At 38.3% G+C, this 21,351-nt stretch overlaps 1 protein-coding gene across 1 annotated transcript; it reads left to right on the top strand.

Annotated features, from left to right (window-relative positions):
- The first annotated feature begins 9,239 nt into the window (after positions 1-9,239).
- LOC111412575 (acid beta-fructofuranosidase-like) lies at positions 9,240-20,117 on the top strand. Its single transcript, XM_023043511.1, has 7 exons — positions 9,240-9,243; positions 10,306-10,360; positions 10,457-10,469; positions 15,185-15,584; positions 18,365-18,378; positions 18,559-18,697; positions 20,014-20,117. The coding sequence occupies exons 1-7, from the start codon at positions 9,240-9,242 to the stop codon at positions 20,115-20,117; spliced, it is 729 nt and encodes a 242-aa protein (XP_022899279.1).
- The last annotated feature ends 1,234 nt before the right edge of the window (positions 20,118-21,351 follow it).

Here is a 21,351-nt window from a genome sequence, read left to right as displayed (position 1 = left end):
CCCCAAGGATCTTATCCGGTGCGGGAAGCCCCTGTATCTCACTCTAGAGGCCACATGAGCCAGCACACAGAACGTCCCCTCAAAAGAGAGATGAACGCCGAAGCCACATCTTATGTGCAAGGGAGCCAGCCATCAGAACCACGCTTGGGGGACAATTTTCCTCAAAAATATGAGGACCAGAGGTCGGTAAGCGTCTTCGATCGGATAGGAGAGGGTCCTAGCAATAGGGTCCGCCCAGCAAGAGGATCAGTTCATCCAGATCACGAACAAGAATATGTTCCCCCTCCTCCTAAAAATAGGAGAGACATGAGGAACCTAGTCAATTGGAGAAGTCGAGGAGAAGCACCCCCACCTCCCCAGAACATCCAAGATGATAAAGGGTCAGATGGGCCCTGTCGATCTTATGAGATTGACGATGATGATGATAACCTCCCTTTCTCAAGGGAGATCCGAAACTTCCCAATACCAGCAAATTTTATGCTCGCTAAGATCTCCAAGTATGAAGGAAAGGGGGACCCGGAGAAGCACCTCACCAAGTACATGACACAGATGAGCCTAAGGGGAGCCTTGCATGCTTTAAAATGCAGAGCCTTCCATTTAACGCTGGGTGTGGCCGTCGAGGTATGGTACAGCAGGCTTCCTCCCCTAAGCATCAGAAGTTCGCCAGATTTGAAGAAAGCATTTTTGAACCAGTACCTCTCACGTGGGGAAGGAGAGGTACCTGTGCAACGCCTGGAAGATATGAGGCAGGCCCCTGGGGAGACGTTGAAAAGCTATCTCGCCAGGTTTACAGACGAAATCACCTACTGCGAATAGGTCACTAATAGAGAAGCCCTTTCAGCCCTGAAAGGTGGGCTCAACATGAACACTTTGTTCTGGAGGGATGTTCGCAGTAAGAATCCCTCCACATATAACGAGCTGGTGAAAATGATGGGAGTGGAAATTGTTGGTGAATAAATGATTGATCATCGCAACCGTGCCGCGCAGGGACTCTCTCCTCAGAGGTAGGTAGGTCGAGGACCTACAGCACACCTTATTACTCAGCAATGGACCCAAGCAGGTCATACAATAGCTCCCACATCCAGACAAGCCCTAGCTTCCGCCACATTGAATGCAGTACCGGTGTTGGCATATGATAATGCTCTTGCCGAAGCGGGATCATCGGGAAGAGCTGATAACAAGAAGAAGAAGAAGAAGAAGAAGAAGAAGAGGTCAAACAGACCCTTGGAAGGGGCAAGGTTTTGTACGTTCCATCAACTCTATGGACATGACATTAGTGAGTGTCGAGACGCCAATCGACGCCCTAATCGAAGCAACCCACACCCTTCCAGCAAGAACGAATACCCTCGCAGATCCGCCTCCCCAAGGAGTGGGAGGAGAGGTTACAGGGAATAATCGCCACGGAGAAGAGAATCTAGGGATCGAGGTCAATCAAGACTAGGAAACCAAGCCCAATTTTCTGGAAGCCAGGTCATCGGGGAAATCGATACTATCATTGGGGGAACCCACGTCGGTGGCAACACCAGGAATGCCCAGAGAAATTACACAAGGGAAGCAAAGGACCCCCCCAATGATCACTTACATTGTCAACGAATCGCAAGCAGCAGATAGGATGACCCCAATCACCTTCTCCCAGGAAGACTCAAAGGGGATTCACCACCCCCATTGTGATGCATTGGTTATAAGAGCCGTAATTGCTAGAAACGGATTAAAGCGCATGTTCGTTGACAATGGCAGTTTCGTAAACATATTGTTCGGCTCCATTTTTGACAAAATGCAAATTGAACATGGGTTGATCCCCACGACCAACCCACTATTTGGATTCACTGGGGACAGCATCATCCCACGAGGGCGGATCACCCTACCTGTCGAAATGGGTTCGGCACCCCTAGTGGCCTAGCACTTCATAGAATTTTTGGTGGTAGATCACAGATCGGCTTATCATGGAGTATTGGGCAGACCCGCACTGAAAGATCTTTGGGCTGTCACATCCATCCACTACTTGTGCATGAAATTTCCAACCGAATATGGGAGTGCTACGATCTGAGGCGATCAGATGGGCTCCAGGGCATGCTACTTAAACTCGCTGTGAAAGTCCGAGCCCTGAACTGTTAATGTAACCCTAACTGAGGTACCCGCTGAAGTCAGTACGGACGTGGAAATGCTCGACGCTCCCGAACAAGGGCATACCTCTGAACAAGAGGGAGACGTCGACATGGAGGAGGTCCCTGAATAAGGACACCCCCTTAATGAGTTAGATCCCCGAATAATTAATTCTGAACCAAATGCGACCCCAATGGAAGAATTGGAGACTTTTCCCGTCAACCCAGAAGACCACAGTCAGGTCTTGCGTATAGGAAAGTCATTGTCCCCTGAAGCAAAAGCAGAGATGATAAGCTTCCTGAAAGGGAACCTGGATGTCTTCGCATGGAAACATGAAGATATGGTGGGAATAGATCCTAGGATCAGTTGCCATCACCTTAACATCAACCCCTCCTATGCCCCCCATAGACAGAAGAGGCGTGCCCTCAATCCGGAAAGGTACGAGGCACTGAAAGATGAAATAAACAAACTTAGCCGCAGTGGTTTCATAAGAGAGGCCATCTATCTAAGATGGATATCCAACCCGGTCCTGGTGAAAAAGCCCAGGGAAAGTGGAGGGTATGCGTGGACTTCACGAACTTAAATAAGGCGTGCCCCAAAGACAGCTTCCCCCTTCCAAGAATATATCAACTTGTGGATTCTACAGCTGAACATGAACTACTAAGTTTCATGGATGCATACTCAGGGTATAACTAGATACCCATGTTCCGACCTGATGAGGAAGCTACATCGTTCATTACGGACAGAGGTCTGTATTGCTACAAAGTCATGCCCTTCAGATTGAAGAATGTCGAAGTTACATATCAGAGGTTGGTCAACATGATGATTGTCGAACTCATTAGCAAAACCATGGAGGTCTACATTGACAACATGCTGGTCAGAAGCCTCCAGGCAACCGAACACGTGAGTCACCTCGACCAAACTTCTCAGATACTTAGAAAATATAATATGAAATTAAATCCCCTCAAGTGCACCTTTGGAGTGGAATAGGGCCAGTTCTTGGGGTATATTGTCAATCAGAGAGAAATTGATGTGAATCCAGTGAAAGTAATGGCCTTGCTAGAAATGAGGTCACCTCAGAAATCGAAGGAGGTCCAAAGTCTCAACGGCGAATAGCTGCACTCAGTCACTTCATCTCCAGAGCCACAGATAAAAGCTTGCCTTTCTTCAATGTGCTGAAACAAGGAAAGAAATTCCAATGGACTTCGGAGTGTGAAGAAGCCTTCGAGGCTCTAAAAAAGCACCTTGGAGATGCGCTCCTCTTGTCAAAACCTCAACCAGATGAGTCTCTACTTCTGTATCTAGCGGTTTCGGACGTGGCGGTTAGCGCAGTCCTAATCAGAGAAGAAAATGAGTGCCAATTGCCAGTGTACTACATCAGCAAAGTACTTTTCCCAGCTGAAACAGGCTACCCAAACATGGGCAAACTGGAACTCGCCCTTATCACAGCCTCAAGAAAACTGAGGCCATACTTCCAAGCCCACTCAATACAAGTTCTCAACAACTTCCCACTAAAACAGGTGATGCAGAAAACAGACGCATCAGGACGCCTGCTAAAATGGGCAATCGAGCTCAGTGAGTTCGATCTAACGTTCCGACCTCGACACGCCATCAAAGGTCAGGCCCTTGCTGATTTTATGGTTGAGTTTGCCAAAGCCCCAGAAATGGAGGCGATAATGAAACCGATCGAGCCCCCCACATGAAAACTGTTCGTAGATGAGTCCTAAGAAGAGGCTGGCGTAAGGGCAGGGATTGCATTGGAAAGCCCGGAAGGCCACAAGCTAAGTTGTGTAGTGAGATTCGCTTCAAAGCCTCGAAGAACGCTGTTGAATATGAGGCCCTTCTGGCAGGTCTTAGACTCGCCAAGGAGATGCGGGTCAGGAGGCTCCTGGCGAGCAGTGACTCTCAGCTTATAGTAAATCAGGTCAATGGAAACTTCTCAGCTAAAGATGGTAGCATGATTGCGTACTTGAAGTTGGTTCTGGACATAATTCCTCATTTTGAAAGGTTCGTACTAACTCAAGTCCCCCATCTAGAGAATGCACATGCAGACGCCCTTTCAAAATTGGCCAGCAGCATGGATTCAGAACTGCTAAACGTCGTTCCTATTGAGCACTTATCAAAGCCCTCCACCTCCCGAAGGTGAAGAGATACTGTGGATATAAAGCACCCCATTATGGATGCAGCCCATCATCGCCTACTTGAAGGAGCAAACACTACCTGCTTCTAGAGGCAAGGCAAGGAAGTAAAGAAGAAGGGCTGCACACTTTGTCCTGCAAGAAGATACCCTTTACAAGAGAGGCTTCACCTCGCCGCTTCTTCGATGCGTAGGAGACGAAGAGGCCATATACATACTCAGGGAAATCCATGAAAGAATCTGCGGAAATCACTCAAGAGGAACGGCTCTGGCACACAAGGTTCTCCGTCAAGGCTACTTCTGGCCGACCCTGAAAAGGGATGCTTGCCAGTTTGTCCAGAAATGTGACAAGTGCCAGCGCTTCTCGAACATACAAAGACAGCCTGCTCAGAGCCTCTCCGTAGTAACCAGCCCTTGGCCGTTCACCAAGTGGGGCATTGACTTCATTGGTTCACTCCCAAAAGGGAGAGGATGTGCAACTGTCGCCATTGACTACTTCACTAAGTGGGTCGAAGTTGAACCCCTTGCTAGGATTACCGAGGCTAATACTACCAAATTCGTCTTGAAAAACATCATTTGTAGATTCGACATTCCCCACTCCTTAGTGTTTCATAATGGAAGGCAGTTCGGCAACAGGAAGATGCGAGACTTATGCGACGAACTGGGCATAAAGAAGGGCTTCTCGACACCTCATCACCCCCAAGCGAATGGGCAAGTTGAAACAGTGAACAAGACTATCAAACACACCCTGAAAAGGAAACTTGATACCTCAAAGGAGGCCTGGGTTGACGAACTCCCCCACGTCCTCTAGGCTATCAGGACTTCTTACCGGACTGCAACCAGTGAGACACCATTTTCCATAACCTATGGAGCCGAGGCCATGAGTCCGGTCGAAGTCGGGGTCCCATCACATCGACGGATACATTTCAATGAGATCAGCAACGACGAAGCTCGAATAAGCGAACTACACCTCCTTGAGGAAAGGAGAGATACCTCCCAAGTGAACTTGGCAAAGTATCATCAAAAGATGACCCGCTATTACAACTCCAAGGTCAGAAACAGAACTCTTCGCCTGGGCGACCTCGTCCTCAGAAGAGTCTTCCAATCTTCAAAACCAACTAGGTCAGGAGTGTTTGGCCCGAACTGGGAAGGCCCTTACCGCATCCACAGGGAATCCCGACCTGGTACCTTCGAAATCGAAGATATGGCAGGAAAGGCGTTGTCTCATCAGTGGAACATCGAACACTTAAGAAAGTACTATCAATGATGAGACTTTGTTCCGATCCGATCTCAATATGTTATAATGAATCGATTGTTCTCTCCAATCTCAATATGTTATAATGAATCAGTTGTTCTGATCTAATCTCAATTTTAAATTCCCTAAGTGCTGGAAGTGCCTTGGTAAAGGGTGGAATTTATCTCAAGTAATGAAGCTTCAGTTTCGAGCCACATCAGTTAGTAAATAGTTTCCTCAGTCCTTAAATAGGTTCATTTAAGCGATCCGATCTTCAATTATTAGCTGATTAACATTAAGGGGCTCTTCATGTTTTCTTAAATGGTCCGCTTCATATTAACTTAAGTGGTCCGATCTCAAATTGTTAACAGGTTAGCATTAAGAGTCGCTTCATACTGGCTTAAGTGATTCAACTTATATTGACTTGAGTGGTCCGGTCCGCAGTTATTAACTGGTTACTGTTACGAGGCAATTAGTCTGACGCTTGTCATTCATACAAGTATGAACAGATATAAAAGATAAAAAAGCAGAAGCACAAATACTTAGCAAGAATTTCATTTCATTGAATAAATTTAAGTACAAGGAGGCCGAAGCCATTACAAAGGGTAGCCCTACTCTGCTGAGGGGACTTCTACATCGGTCACCTCCTCCGGAGCTTCCTCGGTGAGCCTATCAGGCAGACCTCCAGTTGGCCCCCCGAACTTTGCCTCCAATGAGGAGATGTCCAAAGTGGGATGCACCTCCTTCAGTCGACCCAATAAGCTTTGGGCACTCCATGAGGCCCAAAAATTGACGAAGTCGTCATACAGGGGATGGTCTTCAAAGTGGTCGATGAAGTTCTGGACTCCCACCTCCCCTGCAGACTTCAACTCCTCCTTCAAAGAGGCAATCTCCTTTGACTGAGGCTCTGCCTTCTGCCTCAGCTCTGCCTTCTCTTTGTTGGAGACCTCCAGAGCCTCGGTGGCGAGCTTGTGGTGCTCATTGGCGTGATCAAGCCGCCGAGCCACAGCAGCCACTTGACACTCCACCTCGTACAACTCCTTCTTCAGCCGCTCCACTTCTACTTTGGCGACAGTTAGCTGGGCCTCAGCTTCCTTCTTCCCCTCCTCCACCTGCATGGTCTTGGCCTGGGCCGCTCGCACGACATCCCCGTAGTGCATCGGCTCCTCGAGGTGCTTGGCGAGGTCCTCCCTCTTGGAGTTCAGATCCTTCACCAAGCCCTCAAGCTGGATGTTTGTACTCAGGGCTCGAGCAACGCAAGCGCTGTTTGCAGCCACCAAATCCTCAGCTGTGCAGGAAGCGGTTTGGTCCCTCCACTCCTCGGTCCGGTATTTGCTGTGGACCACCGCCACTGTAGCTGTTTCTGGAGGAAGAGCCTCCAATACTTCCCTTACGGGCTCCTCCGGGTTTGTGCCCAGAAAGCCGACCTCCTTAGAGGGACGGGGCCTCTTCCTCTTCTGCTGCCCTGACACTTGATCAATTGGCATGGCAGCGAGGGGTGTTGTGACCGGGGCAGTGGCAGGCTCAGTTGGGGCAGGCCTCTTCTCCGAAATGGCCACCCCGGTGGGAATTGTGGTCTGCCTCAGAGCAGGGGGTGGCCTCGCCCAGTTGGAAATTTTGGAGGGGCGGCACTCTTTTTGCCCTTTCTTCGAAAGTCAGCCTCCGGGTCCTCCGGTACCTCCTCTTCTGTCGAAGGCTGAAGCCTCTTACTGGCTTCCACCAAATCCTCCATTTGCTTTTTGTACGAGGAGGAGGAGGCCTTCAACGCCCGTGCCTCTGTCATCATCTTCTGGATGGTCTTAAAGTTGGTGTGCACCGACATCTTCTTATTAAAGTTGTCTGCAAAGAGCGAATAAGGAATTAGTACAAGTGTTGAGAGTTTGGAATAAAAAGCAAAGACTTCGGTCCAGTTACCTTGGAATGCCATCACATCGTAAGTAATGAAGTGGATGTTCTTTCGGATCAGCCTATGGTATGACCTCTTCTTTTGAGGCAGCTGATAAATGATGCAGATGGTTTCAAAATCCTTGAATGACAACTCGCACCAAGGAAGTGCACCTACAAAGGAAATGTAAATGTTAGGCACAATTCGAACCGAAGAGAAATATAAGGAAAAACAACTACTATACTCACTAAGTGTTGAGTACTTCGTCGGGACCATAAGAGGCGCCAGGGGGTCCCCCTCCATCGTGTCCCATCGCCCTACGGCCCAGCACCATGAGCTCTTCCATTCTTTGATGGAGCTCGGTAGATCAAGCACGAATGGAGTATGGGAACCCCATGAAGTAAGGTAATACCATCCCCGGGTCTTAACCCCCCGGCAGTAACCTTAGGTATATAAATGGTCTGGAAGACGGAGAGGGGCATCTCCACCCCTAATAACGCCTCTTTCCACAACATCCAAGAGCCCACCATTTGGCTCCAGGAGTTCGGATTGAGCTGCGTCGAGGCTAGCCCATAAGATCTAAGCACCATCCTAAAGAATGGGTGAACTGGTAGCCTAAGTCCGGCCCTAAGGATCGCCTCGCTAATGGATACACAGCCCGGTCTAGGGTAGCAGGTTTTCTCTTCCGGCCCGGGGAGGATCAAATCTATGCTATCAGGGATCCTATACTCTGTCCTAAGTCTCCCCAGGTCGACCTCTCTTAATTTGGATGGGTAGTCCGATGCCCTCCAATGCACCGAAATATCTGCTGGGCTATCTGGTCGCTTCCATATATTTTTCCCCCTATTATTGTCTCGTCTATTTCTGAGGAGGTCGCAACAATGGGCTCGTCCATCCTTACTAGCTCTAACCCCCTCCCCAAACCAGAACTCCCCTCTGAGGCCATTCTTTCAAAATTTAAAAGCCCTAAAAGGTACTGAAACTTACGGGTTTGAAGGTTTTCCTAGCCGGAAATGGTGTAAGGTCGCCGGAAGTTCAATTTTCTCGTCGGAATTGCTTAGAAAACGCCGAAAATCACCAATGACTTGAGAGCAAAATATATATGGTTATCTCACAAGGATAGAAAGCCTGAGAAAACCTCGGAGTCCCCCTTTTATAGAAAGACAAATCCGATCTTCACCGTCGAATTCAAATGCGATCAATCTAAGCCGTTCATCGCATCTTTAATCTAGGCCATTGAAATGAAATGCCACATTTGATCTATGCCCAAGATGTCGCTGTCACATTCACGCTTGCTTAAAACGCATCACCTCGATTACAACCAGCCGTCAATAATAATAAGTAGCCGCAGTAGCCTTTTAGGAGAATGGGCATAGCACCCAACTGTCACATTGGAAACACACAACAGTTGTCAAATCATTTGACGTTTGAATTGCCTCGAATCAACTCCTCACTCAACTTTACAAAACTTGGACGTACCTGACGTGAAGCTCCCTGTGGGTAATCACCTCGGCTGCTGCGTTTCCTCCCATGCTTTACAAAGTTTTAGCCATCTCCCAACGCGTCGGCCCTGTGGGTGAGCGCACCGGTGGCAGATGAGCTCCTCACTCAACTTTACAAAGCTTGGATGCACCTGACGCGAAGCCCCCTGTGGGTAATCGCCTCGGATGCTGCGTTCCCTCCCATGCTTTACAAAATTTTAGCCATCTCCCAATGCGTCGGCCCTGTGGGTCAGCGCATCGGTGGCAAATGAGCTCCTCGCTCAACTTTACAAAGCTTGGATGCACCTGATGCGAAGCCCCCTGTGGGTCATCGCCTTGGATACTGCGTTCCCTCCCATGCTTTACAAAGTTTTAGCAATCTCCCAACGCGTTGACCCTATGGGTCAGTGCACCGGTGGCAGATGAGCTCCTTACTCAACTTTACAAAGTTTGGACGCACCTGACGCGAAGTCCCCTATGGGTCATCGCCTCGGATGCTGCGTTCCCTCCCATGCTTTACAAAGTTTTAGCCATCTCCCAACGCGTCGGCACTGTGGGTCAGTGCGCCAGTGGTAGATGAGCTCTTCGCTCAACTTTACAAAGTTTGGACGCACCTAACGCGAAGTCCCATGTGGTTTACCGCCTCGGATGCTGCGTAGGAAAATTTTGCACATCTGCCTAGAATCATAACCTCGATAACTGAAAAAGATCAACCCCCAAACTCCCACGAGTCGTGGTCCGGTCAGGAAAGCAAGTCCACCCATAATATAAATATTCATACCTGGACTTGGGGGACCACTGTTACGCTCCGATCTGATACGCCTCGGAAGGCGCACTACCATATATTTCGACCTGATAAAAACCCGTCCGAAGTGTTTTCGAAGTGATATCAGCAATGCCTACAACCTAGTAGCGCGCTACTAAGTACAAGCAACCCATACTGCTGACCTGATCGAAGCACCTCGCCCCCGAGGCCGAGGCCAATTGGATCCCGATTAGAAGAATCGCAGCCAATTTCAAAAAGAGATTTGTTCCAAGATCCTTCCTGCACCTAAGGTTTAAATTGATTTGACGTCTCCATGAAGCTAATTGATGTGACTTATCAACTTTATGTCAATTCAACTCAGAAGAAACAAGCTGTCTGCCCACTCTACAGACGCGACTGATTGACGCCTATGAGCGGATGCCTCATACCGTCAGATGTATACACGCGTTCCACATCCAACGGCTCATACCACCTATAAATACCCAAGGTTTGACAAGAGGCAAAGGTAATGAAACTCTTACTACATAGCACTCCATAGCAAGCTTATATATTTTCTCCTCCTCCTTATCATTGATTTGCACAGCCCCTGGGTACTGTTCCGACCACTTAAACCTGAGTTGACCGTCGGAGTGTATACGGCCACCACCACCCTCGCTGGTCCCTGCCGTGTGTGTCTGACCATTCGCTGATTGTGTGCAGGGAGGAATACGTGGAGTAGCCCTCGGTTGGCCAAGTGGAAGGATCAATTTTCGAGGTGAACAATTATATTTCTTTTTATTTTGATATTACTTTTTATATTTTTGTTTTTTTTTTATCTTTTTTATACATTTTTTTCTTTCTTTTTCTATAGTCATATGTATATGGTGTATATAAATTTGAGCAAAAATAATAATTTAATTTCTTTATTTGCTTTGTAGCTACTTCTTCTACACAATATTGTTTCAATTTATCAGTTATAAATTTTATAGTGGCACTTATAGTTATTTCTCTTGTTGGGTTTAACTCTACATCTTTTTTAATTTTATCATTCCATGGTGGTAGTATCTTTCTATATAATCTTTCAAGTATAGGGTAATTTAATGCTAACCCTACTGCACTTGCTAATCTTTCAAAATCTAACAAAAATGGTTGTATGTATTTCATATTAATAATACTTAATTTTTCTAAGTTTTCTAAAGCTATATTTTGTTCATAAGTGTTATTTCTACTGGGATCAGAACTTATAATTAATTTTCTAATAAAACTTGTAAAATTATAGGATTATCTCCTACGGTCATTCTTAATCTAATTTTATCTGATTTTAGTCTTTTTGCTGTAACGTATACATGTAAAGCAGTCTTTCCTAAATAAGTTTCTAAGTAAGCCTAAATTTCTTCTACAATCATTTGTATGGGTACACTGTTATACGCTCTAATTACAGAATTTTCCCATTTAGTTATAGTACTAGGTCTGTCTTGTGGTTTACAATTATTTAACTCTAAGAGTAATCTTTTATTGCTTGTTAATGGTAAACTACATCCTTCTTTCGTTTGTCTTTTTCCTAAACTTTTATATTTTTTATCAGTCGATTTAAAGTCTCTTGCAGGGGAAAATGATATTTACCTTATATATCGTATTCTATATTCATGTGTTCTTTTCTTTTTCTAAATTATTGATCTGTTTCCCTTTTAGCTCTCTTGCTAGTTTCTTCCATCTTGGTTTCTATGTCTATTTGATCTTTTTTTATTAACATTGTAGTTTCTATTTCTCTAGCTTTTCTAAGATTTCTGTAATATTCCATATCTATATATCCAAATTCTTTTTCATCGTCCTCTCGCTTTCATCTTCTTCACTTTCTTCATCTAAAGAATTAATTTCGTCTTCACTTTCGTAGTCTTCTATTTCAAAATATCCACATTCTCATTCATTTTCTTCTTCATTATGTTGTGTCTATTTTGTTTGATAATTATAATTTCCAAATCTAATACTTAAAGCTCCATTACTATTTTTGTACATTGTATTATTTTCTGGTACTAATATTAGTTTTTGTAGAAATTTTCCTAAATTCCAATATAATCCTGCATATGTTTCTGAAGAGAACTTCTCTGCTGGGATAGCCTTTATACCTTTTTGTCCTAATAGTATAATTATTTATTATTTTCTAATTTATAATTAATAGTACTATTTTCACTAAGTCTTCCTCTGAATCCTGTGCAAATTAATAAATTATCATCATCTCTTTTCATTTGATATCCTTTGCTTTTTATTTCGATTTTAATATATTTATAGAAATTCTTTGTTATAACTAAATAGTCTGGTTTAAAACTATTCCGCCATTATTATTCATATCTAATTCTATGCTTCCTAATAATCCTTGTTCTATATCCGTGAATCTGCTATCATATAAACATAATAATACTTTAGCTTCTAAATTTTCTCATTGAAACCCTTTTACTCCTATTATTATTAATCCTAAATGAGTCTGTTGAAGATTTTTATTAACGATTTCTTTATAAGATTCTTTTTTATTAAATTTGGAGATATAAAGTGATCTTCATGTGTACAAGAAACATATATTTCTCCATAATGCTGATATATTAAAGATTTGCTAAATAAATTTTCTTTTTTATATGTGTCTAAAGCTTTCACTAATTTCAGTTTATTTTATCTAAACATTTTTATTTGTTCTTCGATTTTAATCTTGTTTCGGATTCTTTTTTTTCTACTTAATGTTCATGATAAATGATTATCTACTAATTTACTACTACTGGCTACGATGTGTTTTCCTTTATCCATTATGTATAGATCCACTTAATTTTCTTAAATCTACTAGATTCTTCAGTTTTACCTAAATCTAGTTTTTCTAGTTTATTTATTATATGATCTAAATCTTGTATATTATTTGTCGACTTTTCTTTATCTAATGCTTTAACTATGCTTTTCAATTTTTCTAGGTTAGGACTAGATTTTGTTTCTCCTATATTATTAGATTTTTTTTTTTTAGTATTTCGGTATTTTGATTTTTAATATATTCTAGATTAGTTTTTAAATTCTTTATATTTTTATTTTTATTTATATTTTCTAATAAAGCTTCTACTCTTTTATTTGAACAGTTCCTTTCTAATTTTTCTCCTAAGTTTACAAGTCTACAATACTATTTAACTGTTTATCTTCACAATGTAAAGTATGTCTAAACTTATTATCAAAATTACATATTAGAAAAGCTACTTCTAAATTATCTTTTCTTTTATAGTTTCCTAAAATTTCTAAATTAAAATACTCGATTATTTTCATAAACTATATAATTTTTTTAATGTTATAGGCTCTGACACCAATTCAAGATTGAGAAAGACTTTTTCTTTGAAAGTAGTATTTGTAATAAATTCTTCGCAAGAAAATTCTTGTAGCAAATGGTGTTTGTCGAAAAATGAAAATGAAAACACTCTGAAAATGACAACTAAAATGGTACTAATTCGGGAGCAAGACTTAAAAGAAAATTTTGAAAATGACAAGCAAGAAAATTTTCTACGTAAATATCAATTAGAGTAACTAGAAACTAATAAAATATTCAGGTGGCTATTAATTCAAAATCTTATCTTTGTTTTGAATACCAAATGATTCATAGACTTTTTCTTTCCTAGCAATAAATAATTGTAGAAAAGTTTTCTTGTAGGAAGATGGCAACTAAAAGAAAGTCTTGTAAGAAAAAAACTTGTAGCGAAAAGTCTTTCAAAAATTTTGTTTTTTGAAAATTTACACACGTTTTGAAAACCTAGCAATAAATAAAAAGTCTACTAGCAATTAATTTTTGAAGACAAAAGGTTCGAAAAATTCACCACCAATTTATTTTATCTTTACTACTAAAGTTCAATAGCTAAAAATGTCTAACTAGTTCTACTGAAATTTCTTTTATTATTTTCTCTTATAATCTTTGCTTATCGTTGTCTTTCTTTACAATTTTTAGGATCTTTTATCAAGAAACTCTGACACTGAAAGATAGTGAGCTCGGTGATTTGCTTCTTGATCTGTAAAGATGGGTCACCTCTATTTTTATCTAGAGTGGATAAAATATGACTTCCTACAACGACTAATCTTCCTATTTCTCTATTTTCTAAACAAGTATTAATATATTCGTTAAAACTTTCCAATGAATAAGTAAATAAGGCAGTGTAATTTAAAGGCATAAAATTAATTTGTTCAGACTTTTTTTTTAAACTCTTTCTTAGTTTTTTTCTTGACCTTTTAAAGTATCATGCTTAAAAAGACTTTAACAAATTCCCACAATTGGGACACAAATTAGCCAACTTAACTAAGAGGATTACTTTATCTTTTAGCCATGAAATCCAGAATAAAGAAGTTAAGAACGTTAAAAATATGTTTTTGAAATGGAAATAAAATATTATTTGTGAATAAATTAATTGTTTACTTGGTGTTTCCCCTTTTAGGCCTCGTCTGAAAAATAACTAAAGTAAACGAAAATTATAAACTAGAGAAAATATGAAAAGAACCTACTTTAATTACGAAGTCTTTGAATTTGCAAGGATGTCTTTGAAGAAATTAGTTTGCTGAACGGTAAAGTACTCAAAGACCATTACAAGCATATCGTTTTAAAGTTCTAATATTTTATTCCTTTACATTACATTGCTTTACTTACTTGTTCATTAGAAAATTTTGACGAATATATTATTACTTGTTTAGAAAATAGAGAAATATGAAGATTAATCGTTGTAGAAAGTCATATTTTATCTGCTCTAGATAGAAATAGAGTTGATCCCTCTTTATAGATCAAAAAGCAAATCACTGAGCTCTCTATCCCTCAATGTCGGAGTTTCTTGATAAAAGATCCTAAAGAATGTAAAGAAAGACAACAACGAGCAAAGATTATAAGAGAAAATAATAAAAGAAATTTCAGTAGAACTAGTTAGACATTTTTAGCTATTGAACTTTAGTAGCAAAGATAAAATAAATTGGTGTAGAATTTTTCAAACTTTTTGTCTTCAAAGATTAATTGCAAGTAGAATTTTTATTTATTGCTAGGTTTTCAAAACATGTGTGAATTTTCTAAAGACAAAATTTTTGAAAGACTTTTTGCTACAAGTCCTTTACTCACAAGACTTTCTTTTAATTGTCATTTTCCTACAAAAAAAATTTCTACAAATATTTATTGCTAGGAAAGAAAAAGTCTAGGAAACATTTGGTATTCAAAACAAAGACAAGATTTTGAATTAATAGCCACCCAAATATTTTAGGAAAAATTGCAGCCGAGGTATCAAACATTTCGTTTATTAGCAGACTTTACCCAAACCTTTAGTTTGCGCCACCCACAATCCCAAACCTTTCAAAAATATGCACCGGGGGTTCAAACCGTTAATTGACTAGAAAAGTCAAAATTTGACCAATTTGGACCAAATTAAAAAGAGCAAAGTGGTACTTTGCATTTTTTTTCTTAATATTAATAATTAAAATAATTAATAATAACAATAGAAAAGTAAAAACAAAATAAATAAAAATCAAAGAAAAGAAAGGGAACACTGTTCATCTTCATCTTCGCCCCGCCCCGCCCCAGCCCAGCCCAGAATCTTATTTTTGAAAGTACCAGAATCTTATTCACTGGCTTCACTTACCATTTGCAATGGTCCCTGATCACTGGTATGATATCAATGGAGTTTTGACCAGGTCCGCCACAATTCTTCCTGACGATCAGATTGTGATGCTTTACACTGGAGATACATATGATGTTGTGCAGGTGCAGTGTTTAGCTTATCCCGCCAACCTATCTGATCCTCTCCTGCTTGATTGGGTCAAGTATTCGTGTAATCCGGTTCTGGTTCTCCCACCCGATATTGGAGAAAAGGACTTTAGAGACCCGACTACTGCTTGGCTTAGCCCAGATGGTGATAAATGGCAGATCACGATTGGATCCAAGGTTAATACAACGGGTATTTCACTTGTGTATGACCATGCCACCCGTGTCGGCTACAGAAAGAGCTTAAAGAATGGTAGGTGAATCCGCCGACGGGTTTCAAGCACAAAGTAACGGATAATCTGCAGAGGTTTTTGTTCTTTTCTTTGCAAAGGGTTTTGTTCTTTTCTTTTTAATTTTCTTTGATTTGGTGTTCAGTTTATTTGATTGATTGAAAAGTTGGAAATTTTCGGAGCATTACCCAATGGAAGCTCCTCAGGTGAATATTCAAATGCCAGCGTGGGGTGGGATGGGGTGGGGTGGCGTGGGGTGAAGATGAAGATGAACAGTATTCCCTTTCTTTTCCTTGATTTTTATTTATTTTGTTTTTACATTTCTATTGTTATTATTAATTATTTTAATTATTAATATTAAGAAAAAATGCAAAGTACCACTTTGCCCTTTTTAATTTGGTCCAAATTGATCAAATTTTGACTTTTCTAGTCAACCAACGGTCAAACGGATGGTTTCCATCCATTTGAACGCCCGGTGCATATTTTTGAAAGGTTTGAGACTGTGGGTGACACAAACTAAAGGTTTGGACAAAGTTTGTTAATAAACGAAAGGTTTGGTACCTCGACTGTAATTTTTCCAATATTTTATTAGTTTCTAGTTGCTCTAATTGGTATTTACGTAGAAAATTTTCTTAATTGTCATTTTCAAAATTTTCTTTGAAGTCTTGCTCCCTTTCATTTTAGTTGTTATTTTCAGAGTGTTTTCATTTTCTTTCTTTGACAAACACTAATTGCAATAAGAATTTTTTTGCGAAGAATTTATTACAAAGACTACTTTAAAAGAAAAAGTCTTTCTCCAACAAGGATGGCAATTTGAACTGTTAAAATCGAAAATCGCGGTTAACCGAACCGAATGGGGCAAAAAAATCGAACCGATGGTGCAATGGGGCAGATATGATATTTGATTTTAATGAACCGGTTCATGGCGGTGCGGATATTGTATTTATGCCGTCGAACCGAAACCGAACTGATTACCCACTTAAAAAAATTTATTTTTTTATTAGGGATGACAAGGTTTAGTGAGAAGAAAGTTGATGAAGAAGTACATTTTTTATTTAAATCTTAGTTAAAATAATTCTGGATTAGGTAGTATCATCGTATTCTCTACTTATATTTCTTATTTACTATATAGGAATCAATTTTGAATGCTGCCTTATGCTAGTAAAGTTGTGAGGAAGAATGAAAATTGAACATGAGTTAAGGTTGAAACTTTTGAATTATTGAGCACGAATCAAGTAACTACAATGCACAAGAATCAAGAATGAAGGAAAACTTTAGTATTATTATATTCATAATATTGTTTGTTAAATTTGTATTTTACAATTGAAATTTGGAAAAATGTTTGCATTTTCATTTGGAATATTGTGTTTTTGTTTTCATTGATTCTCTTTTCATAAATTGTTTTATATCAATTTGACAGATGGACCTATAAAAAAAATTTATTTTCATAGTTATTAATCGAGCCGAACCGAACCGATTTACGTGGTTATGATGCGATTATGGTATGACAAAAAAATTGACAGTTCGATAATGGTTTTGGTCGAACCGAATAGAAACCGAACCGTTGCTATCCCTAATCTCCAAACTTGAATTATATATGTATAGGAGAAGACCCTATAAAACATTGGGATAAAAATAAAATAGAAACTAAATTAGAAATAATAAATGAAAACATAAAAATTAGAACAGCAGAAATAAAACATACGAATCAATATATAGAAGATTTTAACATACAGATTAAAGAATTATTAGATTTAAAAGTAATAAGATCGTCTAGCAGTTAACACTGATCAGCAGCCTTTATGGTTAGAAATCATAGTGAAATAAAAATAGGAAAAGTAAGAATGGTTATAAACTATAAAAGATTAAACGACAGTACTGTAAAAGATGAATATAAGATACCAGATAAGGATATGCTAATAAATAAAATACAAAATAGCAAGATATTTTCTAAATTTGATTGTAAATCTGGATTGTGACAAATAAAAATGGCAAAAGAATCTATTCCTTGGACAACTTTTATTACTCCATTAGGACACTTTGAATGGTTAATCATGCCTTTTGGATTAAAAAATGTACACTCTATTTTTAAAGAAAGATGAATAGTATATTTAATTCTCTTCCATTTGTTTGTATATATATAGATGATAGTCTAATACATAGTAAAAACTATAAAGAATATATGAAACATCTAGAGATAACCTTAAATAAATTTATAGAAAATGATTTAATTATAAGTAAAAAGAAGATGGAAATAAATAAACAAAAATTTGAATTTTTAGGAATAATTTTAGGAGAGAGAAAGATTCAGTTACAGCCACATATAGTACAGACAATTTTACAATTTTCAGACAAAATTGAAGAAATCAAGAAATTACAAGCCTTTTTAGGAATATTAAATTATGCTAGATATTTTATTAAAGATTTAGGAAGGAAAGTAAGACCATTGTATAGTAAATTATCTAATAAAGGGCAAAAATATTTTAATCAATCAGATATAGAATTGGTTAAAAAGATAAAAGCAGAAGTTAAAAATTTACCACCATTAAAATTATCATTAGATAGTGAATATAAAACAATAGAAACGGATGGATGTGAATTAGGATGGGGGAGGAATTTTATATTTCAAACCAAATAAATATAGTGATAAAAAAAAGAAGAAAAAAATTTGTAGAAATACCAACGAAAAATACAAGATAAAAAGGAAAATATTTAACTAGTTTAGATTATAAAATAATGATCATCATACATAGTATAGAAAGTTTTAAATTATTTTTAAACACTGAATTTACAATTATGACAGATTATGAAGCTATAGTAAAATTTATTAAAAAGACAAATTTTGATAAGATAAGACATAAAAGATTGTTAAAATTATATGAGATATTAAGCAGCTATAAAATTAATATAGAACATATTGACGGAAAAATAATATTTTAATCGATAATTCAAGTAGGCGGGTTATTAGTTTTCTAACTCATTATCTTTATGGTGCAGATGGATCAAATGATGATGAACTTTGAGAATGTCACTTTGAGAGTGGCTCCTCAAAGATCTAATCTTCGATTTAGAGGAAATAAATTAGAAAGACTACCAGAAAGGGAGCGTTGTCTACTGGATAATCTCTGGATGACACGTAACTCTAAACAAAAATTAGACAGCATTAATGCCCTATTTAACCATTTTAGACATATTCATGACCAAGTAGAAAGCAAAGATTTTAGTTTCTTTGCAGTAATTAAAGGTAGAAAGCCTAGAATATATAATTGTTGGCCAGAAGCACTACATCAAGTAGAAAGATTTCTCGATCCCCTTTTCAAAAGATTTTATGCGCTTGAAGAAACTTTAAATTTTTGTAGCGCAATGATATGATTCAATTTTCATATATCCGAAAGAATTAGATAGACCATGCAAACCCCCTCTCAAACTTCATCATCATCTTCATCAATACAACTTTGTGATAGTTGTGAAACTATGACCAAATTTGTTAGAAATTTAAATCTTAGAAAGCATTCTTTAGAAGAAAGACTACAACTCCTCGAAGATCAAATTTCTTCATCCCAACAGGCTATTAGTAAATATCAAAATGAGATTCTTAAATTGCATAATAATTTAGACAGACTTAGTTCTTCTAAAAATACACTTGAAAACCCATTTCTAAAGACATCGTCTCTACAAGTAGAAGTTATTTTGATAAAATATAAAGGCTTATTGAACTAACAGATTCTACAGCTACAGGATAGGAAAAGACTTTATACGAATTAGAACAGAAAATTGGTGATTACCCCAGTATTGTTCAAAGTTCTATAAAAAATTTCGCTATACAGGAAATTATAGATTTTGCTCAAATTTTAAGTTACTATCATAATGAAAATATATACTTCCTTAGACATGGTCCCAAATACGATGCAGCCCAAAATTCAGCCTTCCTTAAACACAATTATCCAACAATTTCCTTTGATTATACAATCTTTGAAGAAGAAGACCTCTTTACCCAGCTTTATAGTTTGGTATGATAGATACTATATACATATTAAACAGATCTTTCCTATTTTCCACCAAAACTTAAACAGATTCTTGATCAGTTAAAAGACCATCCCTTAATGGTTCAATTCATTTCCATACCCCCTCATGTAAATAATGGCATTGTAATACTAGTTTATCATCGTATTTTAATTTATGAAGGAGCCAAAAGATTTAGACCCTCTTCAAGGATGAATATTAAAATAAAAATTAGATAGATTAATTATGAAAGAAAAATATCAAAAATCGCAGCCATGATGGAAGTTCAAAATAATGATTTCAGATTAGTAGCACAATGAAATAACGGAATTATTTTCTGCCAAGAGCACCTTGCCTTGAGAACTAAAGTAGAAAAAATTCTAGAATCAAATATTGAACAAAAGAATTTATATCTGATGACGTTTCAAGAGACTAATGGATAATTTACAGAAACCCCGTCAGAAACTGAAGAGGAAGCATGTATATCTGATGACAACGATAATGAGATGGATCCAGAACTAGAAGAAACCATAGCAGAAATGATGGACAGATAAAGATGAGATAGAAAGATGGAGAAATAATTAGCAAGACAAGGAAGTAAAAAAGAAGAGGCGTAAAGATAAAGCTTTAAACATATTTCAAATATTCTCTACAAAGTTGACTCTCATAATTCAAGAAAAGTTAGGCGTGAAAACAAAAATTGTCAAAAGTATCTTTTCAAATAATTCATTCTTTAATTACTCACATGGAGAATTGCACATTATTTATTTTTCTTTGATTTCTGATCGCACACCTGTAAAGTTTGCACAGTATTTTTCAATTATTGATAGCACACTTACAGCACCAACAGAATAGACGTGATGTACCAGCGTCTATAAAAACCCACACCTCTCACGAAAGAAATCACATCGAAAAAAAAGCGCACTATCACACTTGTACTCAAAACTTTATCCACCATCTTTATAAATTCAAAGACTTCGTAATTAAAGTAAGTTCTTTTCATATCTTCTATTGTTTATAATTTGTGTTTACTTTAGCTAATTTTCGAGCAAGGCCTAAAAGGGGAAACACCAAGTAAGCAATTGATTAATCAATTCACAAATAGTATTATATTTTTGTTTCAAAAATATAATTTTAATGTTCTTAACCTCTTTATTCTGGATTTCATGGTCAAAAGATAAAGTAATCCTCTGAGTTAAGTTGGCTAATTTGTGTCCCAATAGTGGGAGTTTGTTTAAGCCTTTTTAAACATGATGAAAATCTTTTTGACTACAATCTTAAGCCTTTTTTAAAAGGTCAAGAAAAAAGTTAAGAAAGAGTTAAAAAAAAGTACGAAGAAATTAATTTGCTGAACGATAACGTACTCAAAGACCATTACAAACATATCGTTTTAAAATTTTAATATTTTATGTTTTTAAATTATACTGTCTTACTTACTTGTTCGTTGAAAAAATTTAACGAATATATTAATACTTGTCTAGAAAATTTAGACATAGGAAGATTAGTCGTTGTAGGAAGCCATATTTTATCCGCTCTAGATAAAAATAGAGGTGACCCTTCTTTACAGATCAATAAGCAAATCACTAAGCTCTCTATCTCTCAGTGTCGGAGTTTCGTGATAGAAGATCCTAAAGATTGTAAAAAAGACAACAACGAGCAAAGATTATAAGAGAAAATAATAAAAGAAATTTCAGTAGAACTAGTTAGACATTTTTTTTAGCAATAAACCTTTAGTAGCAAAGACAATAGAAATATACTTATATACTCTTGGTCGTAGTAATTTAAAGT

This window comes from Olea europaea, chromosome 16 (assembly GCF_002742605.1).
Source record: "Olea europaea var. sylvestris chromosome 16, O_europaea_v1, whole genome shotgun sequence".
Lineage (NCBI taxonomy): Eukaryota > Viridiplantae > Streptophyta > Magnoliopsida > Lamiales > Oleaceae > Olea > Olea europaea.
The sequence above is the reverse complement of the archived record's forward strand: the minus strand, read 5'-3'. Positions and strand labels throughout refer to the sequence as shown.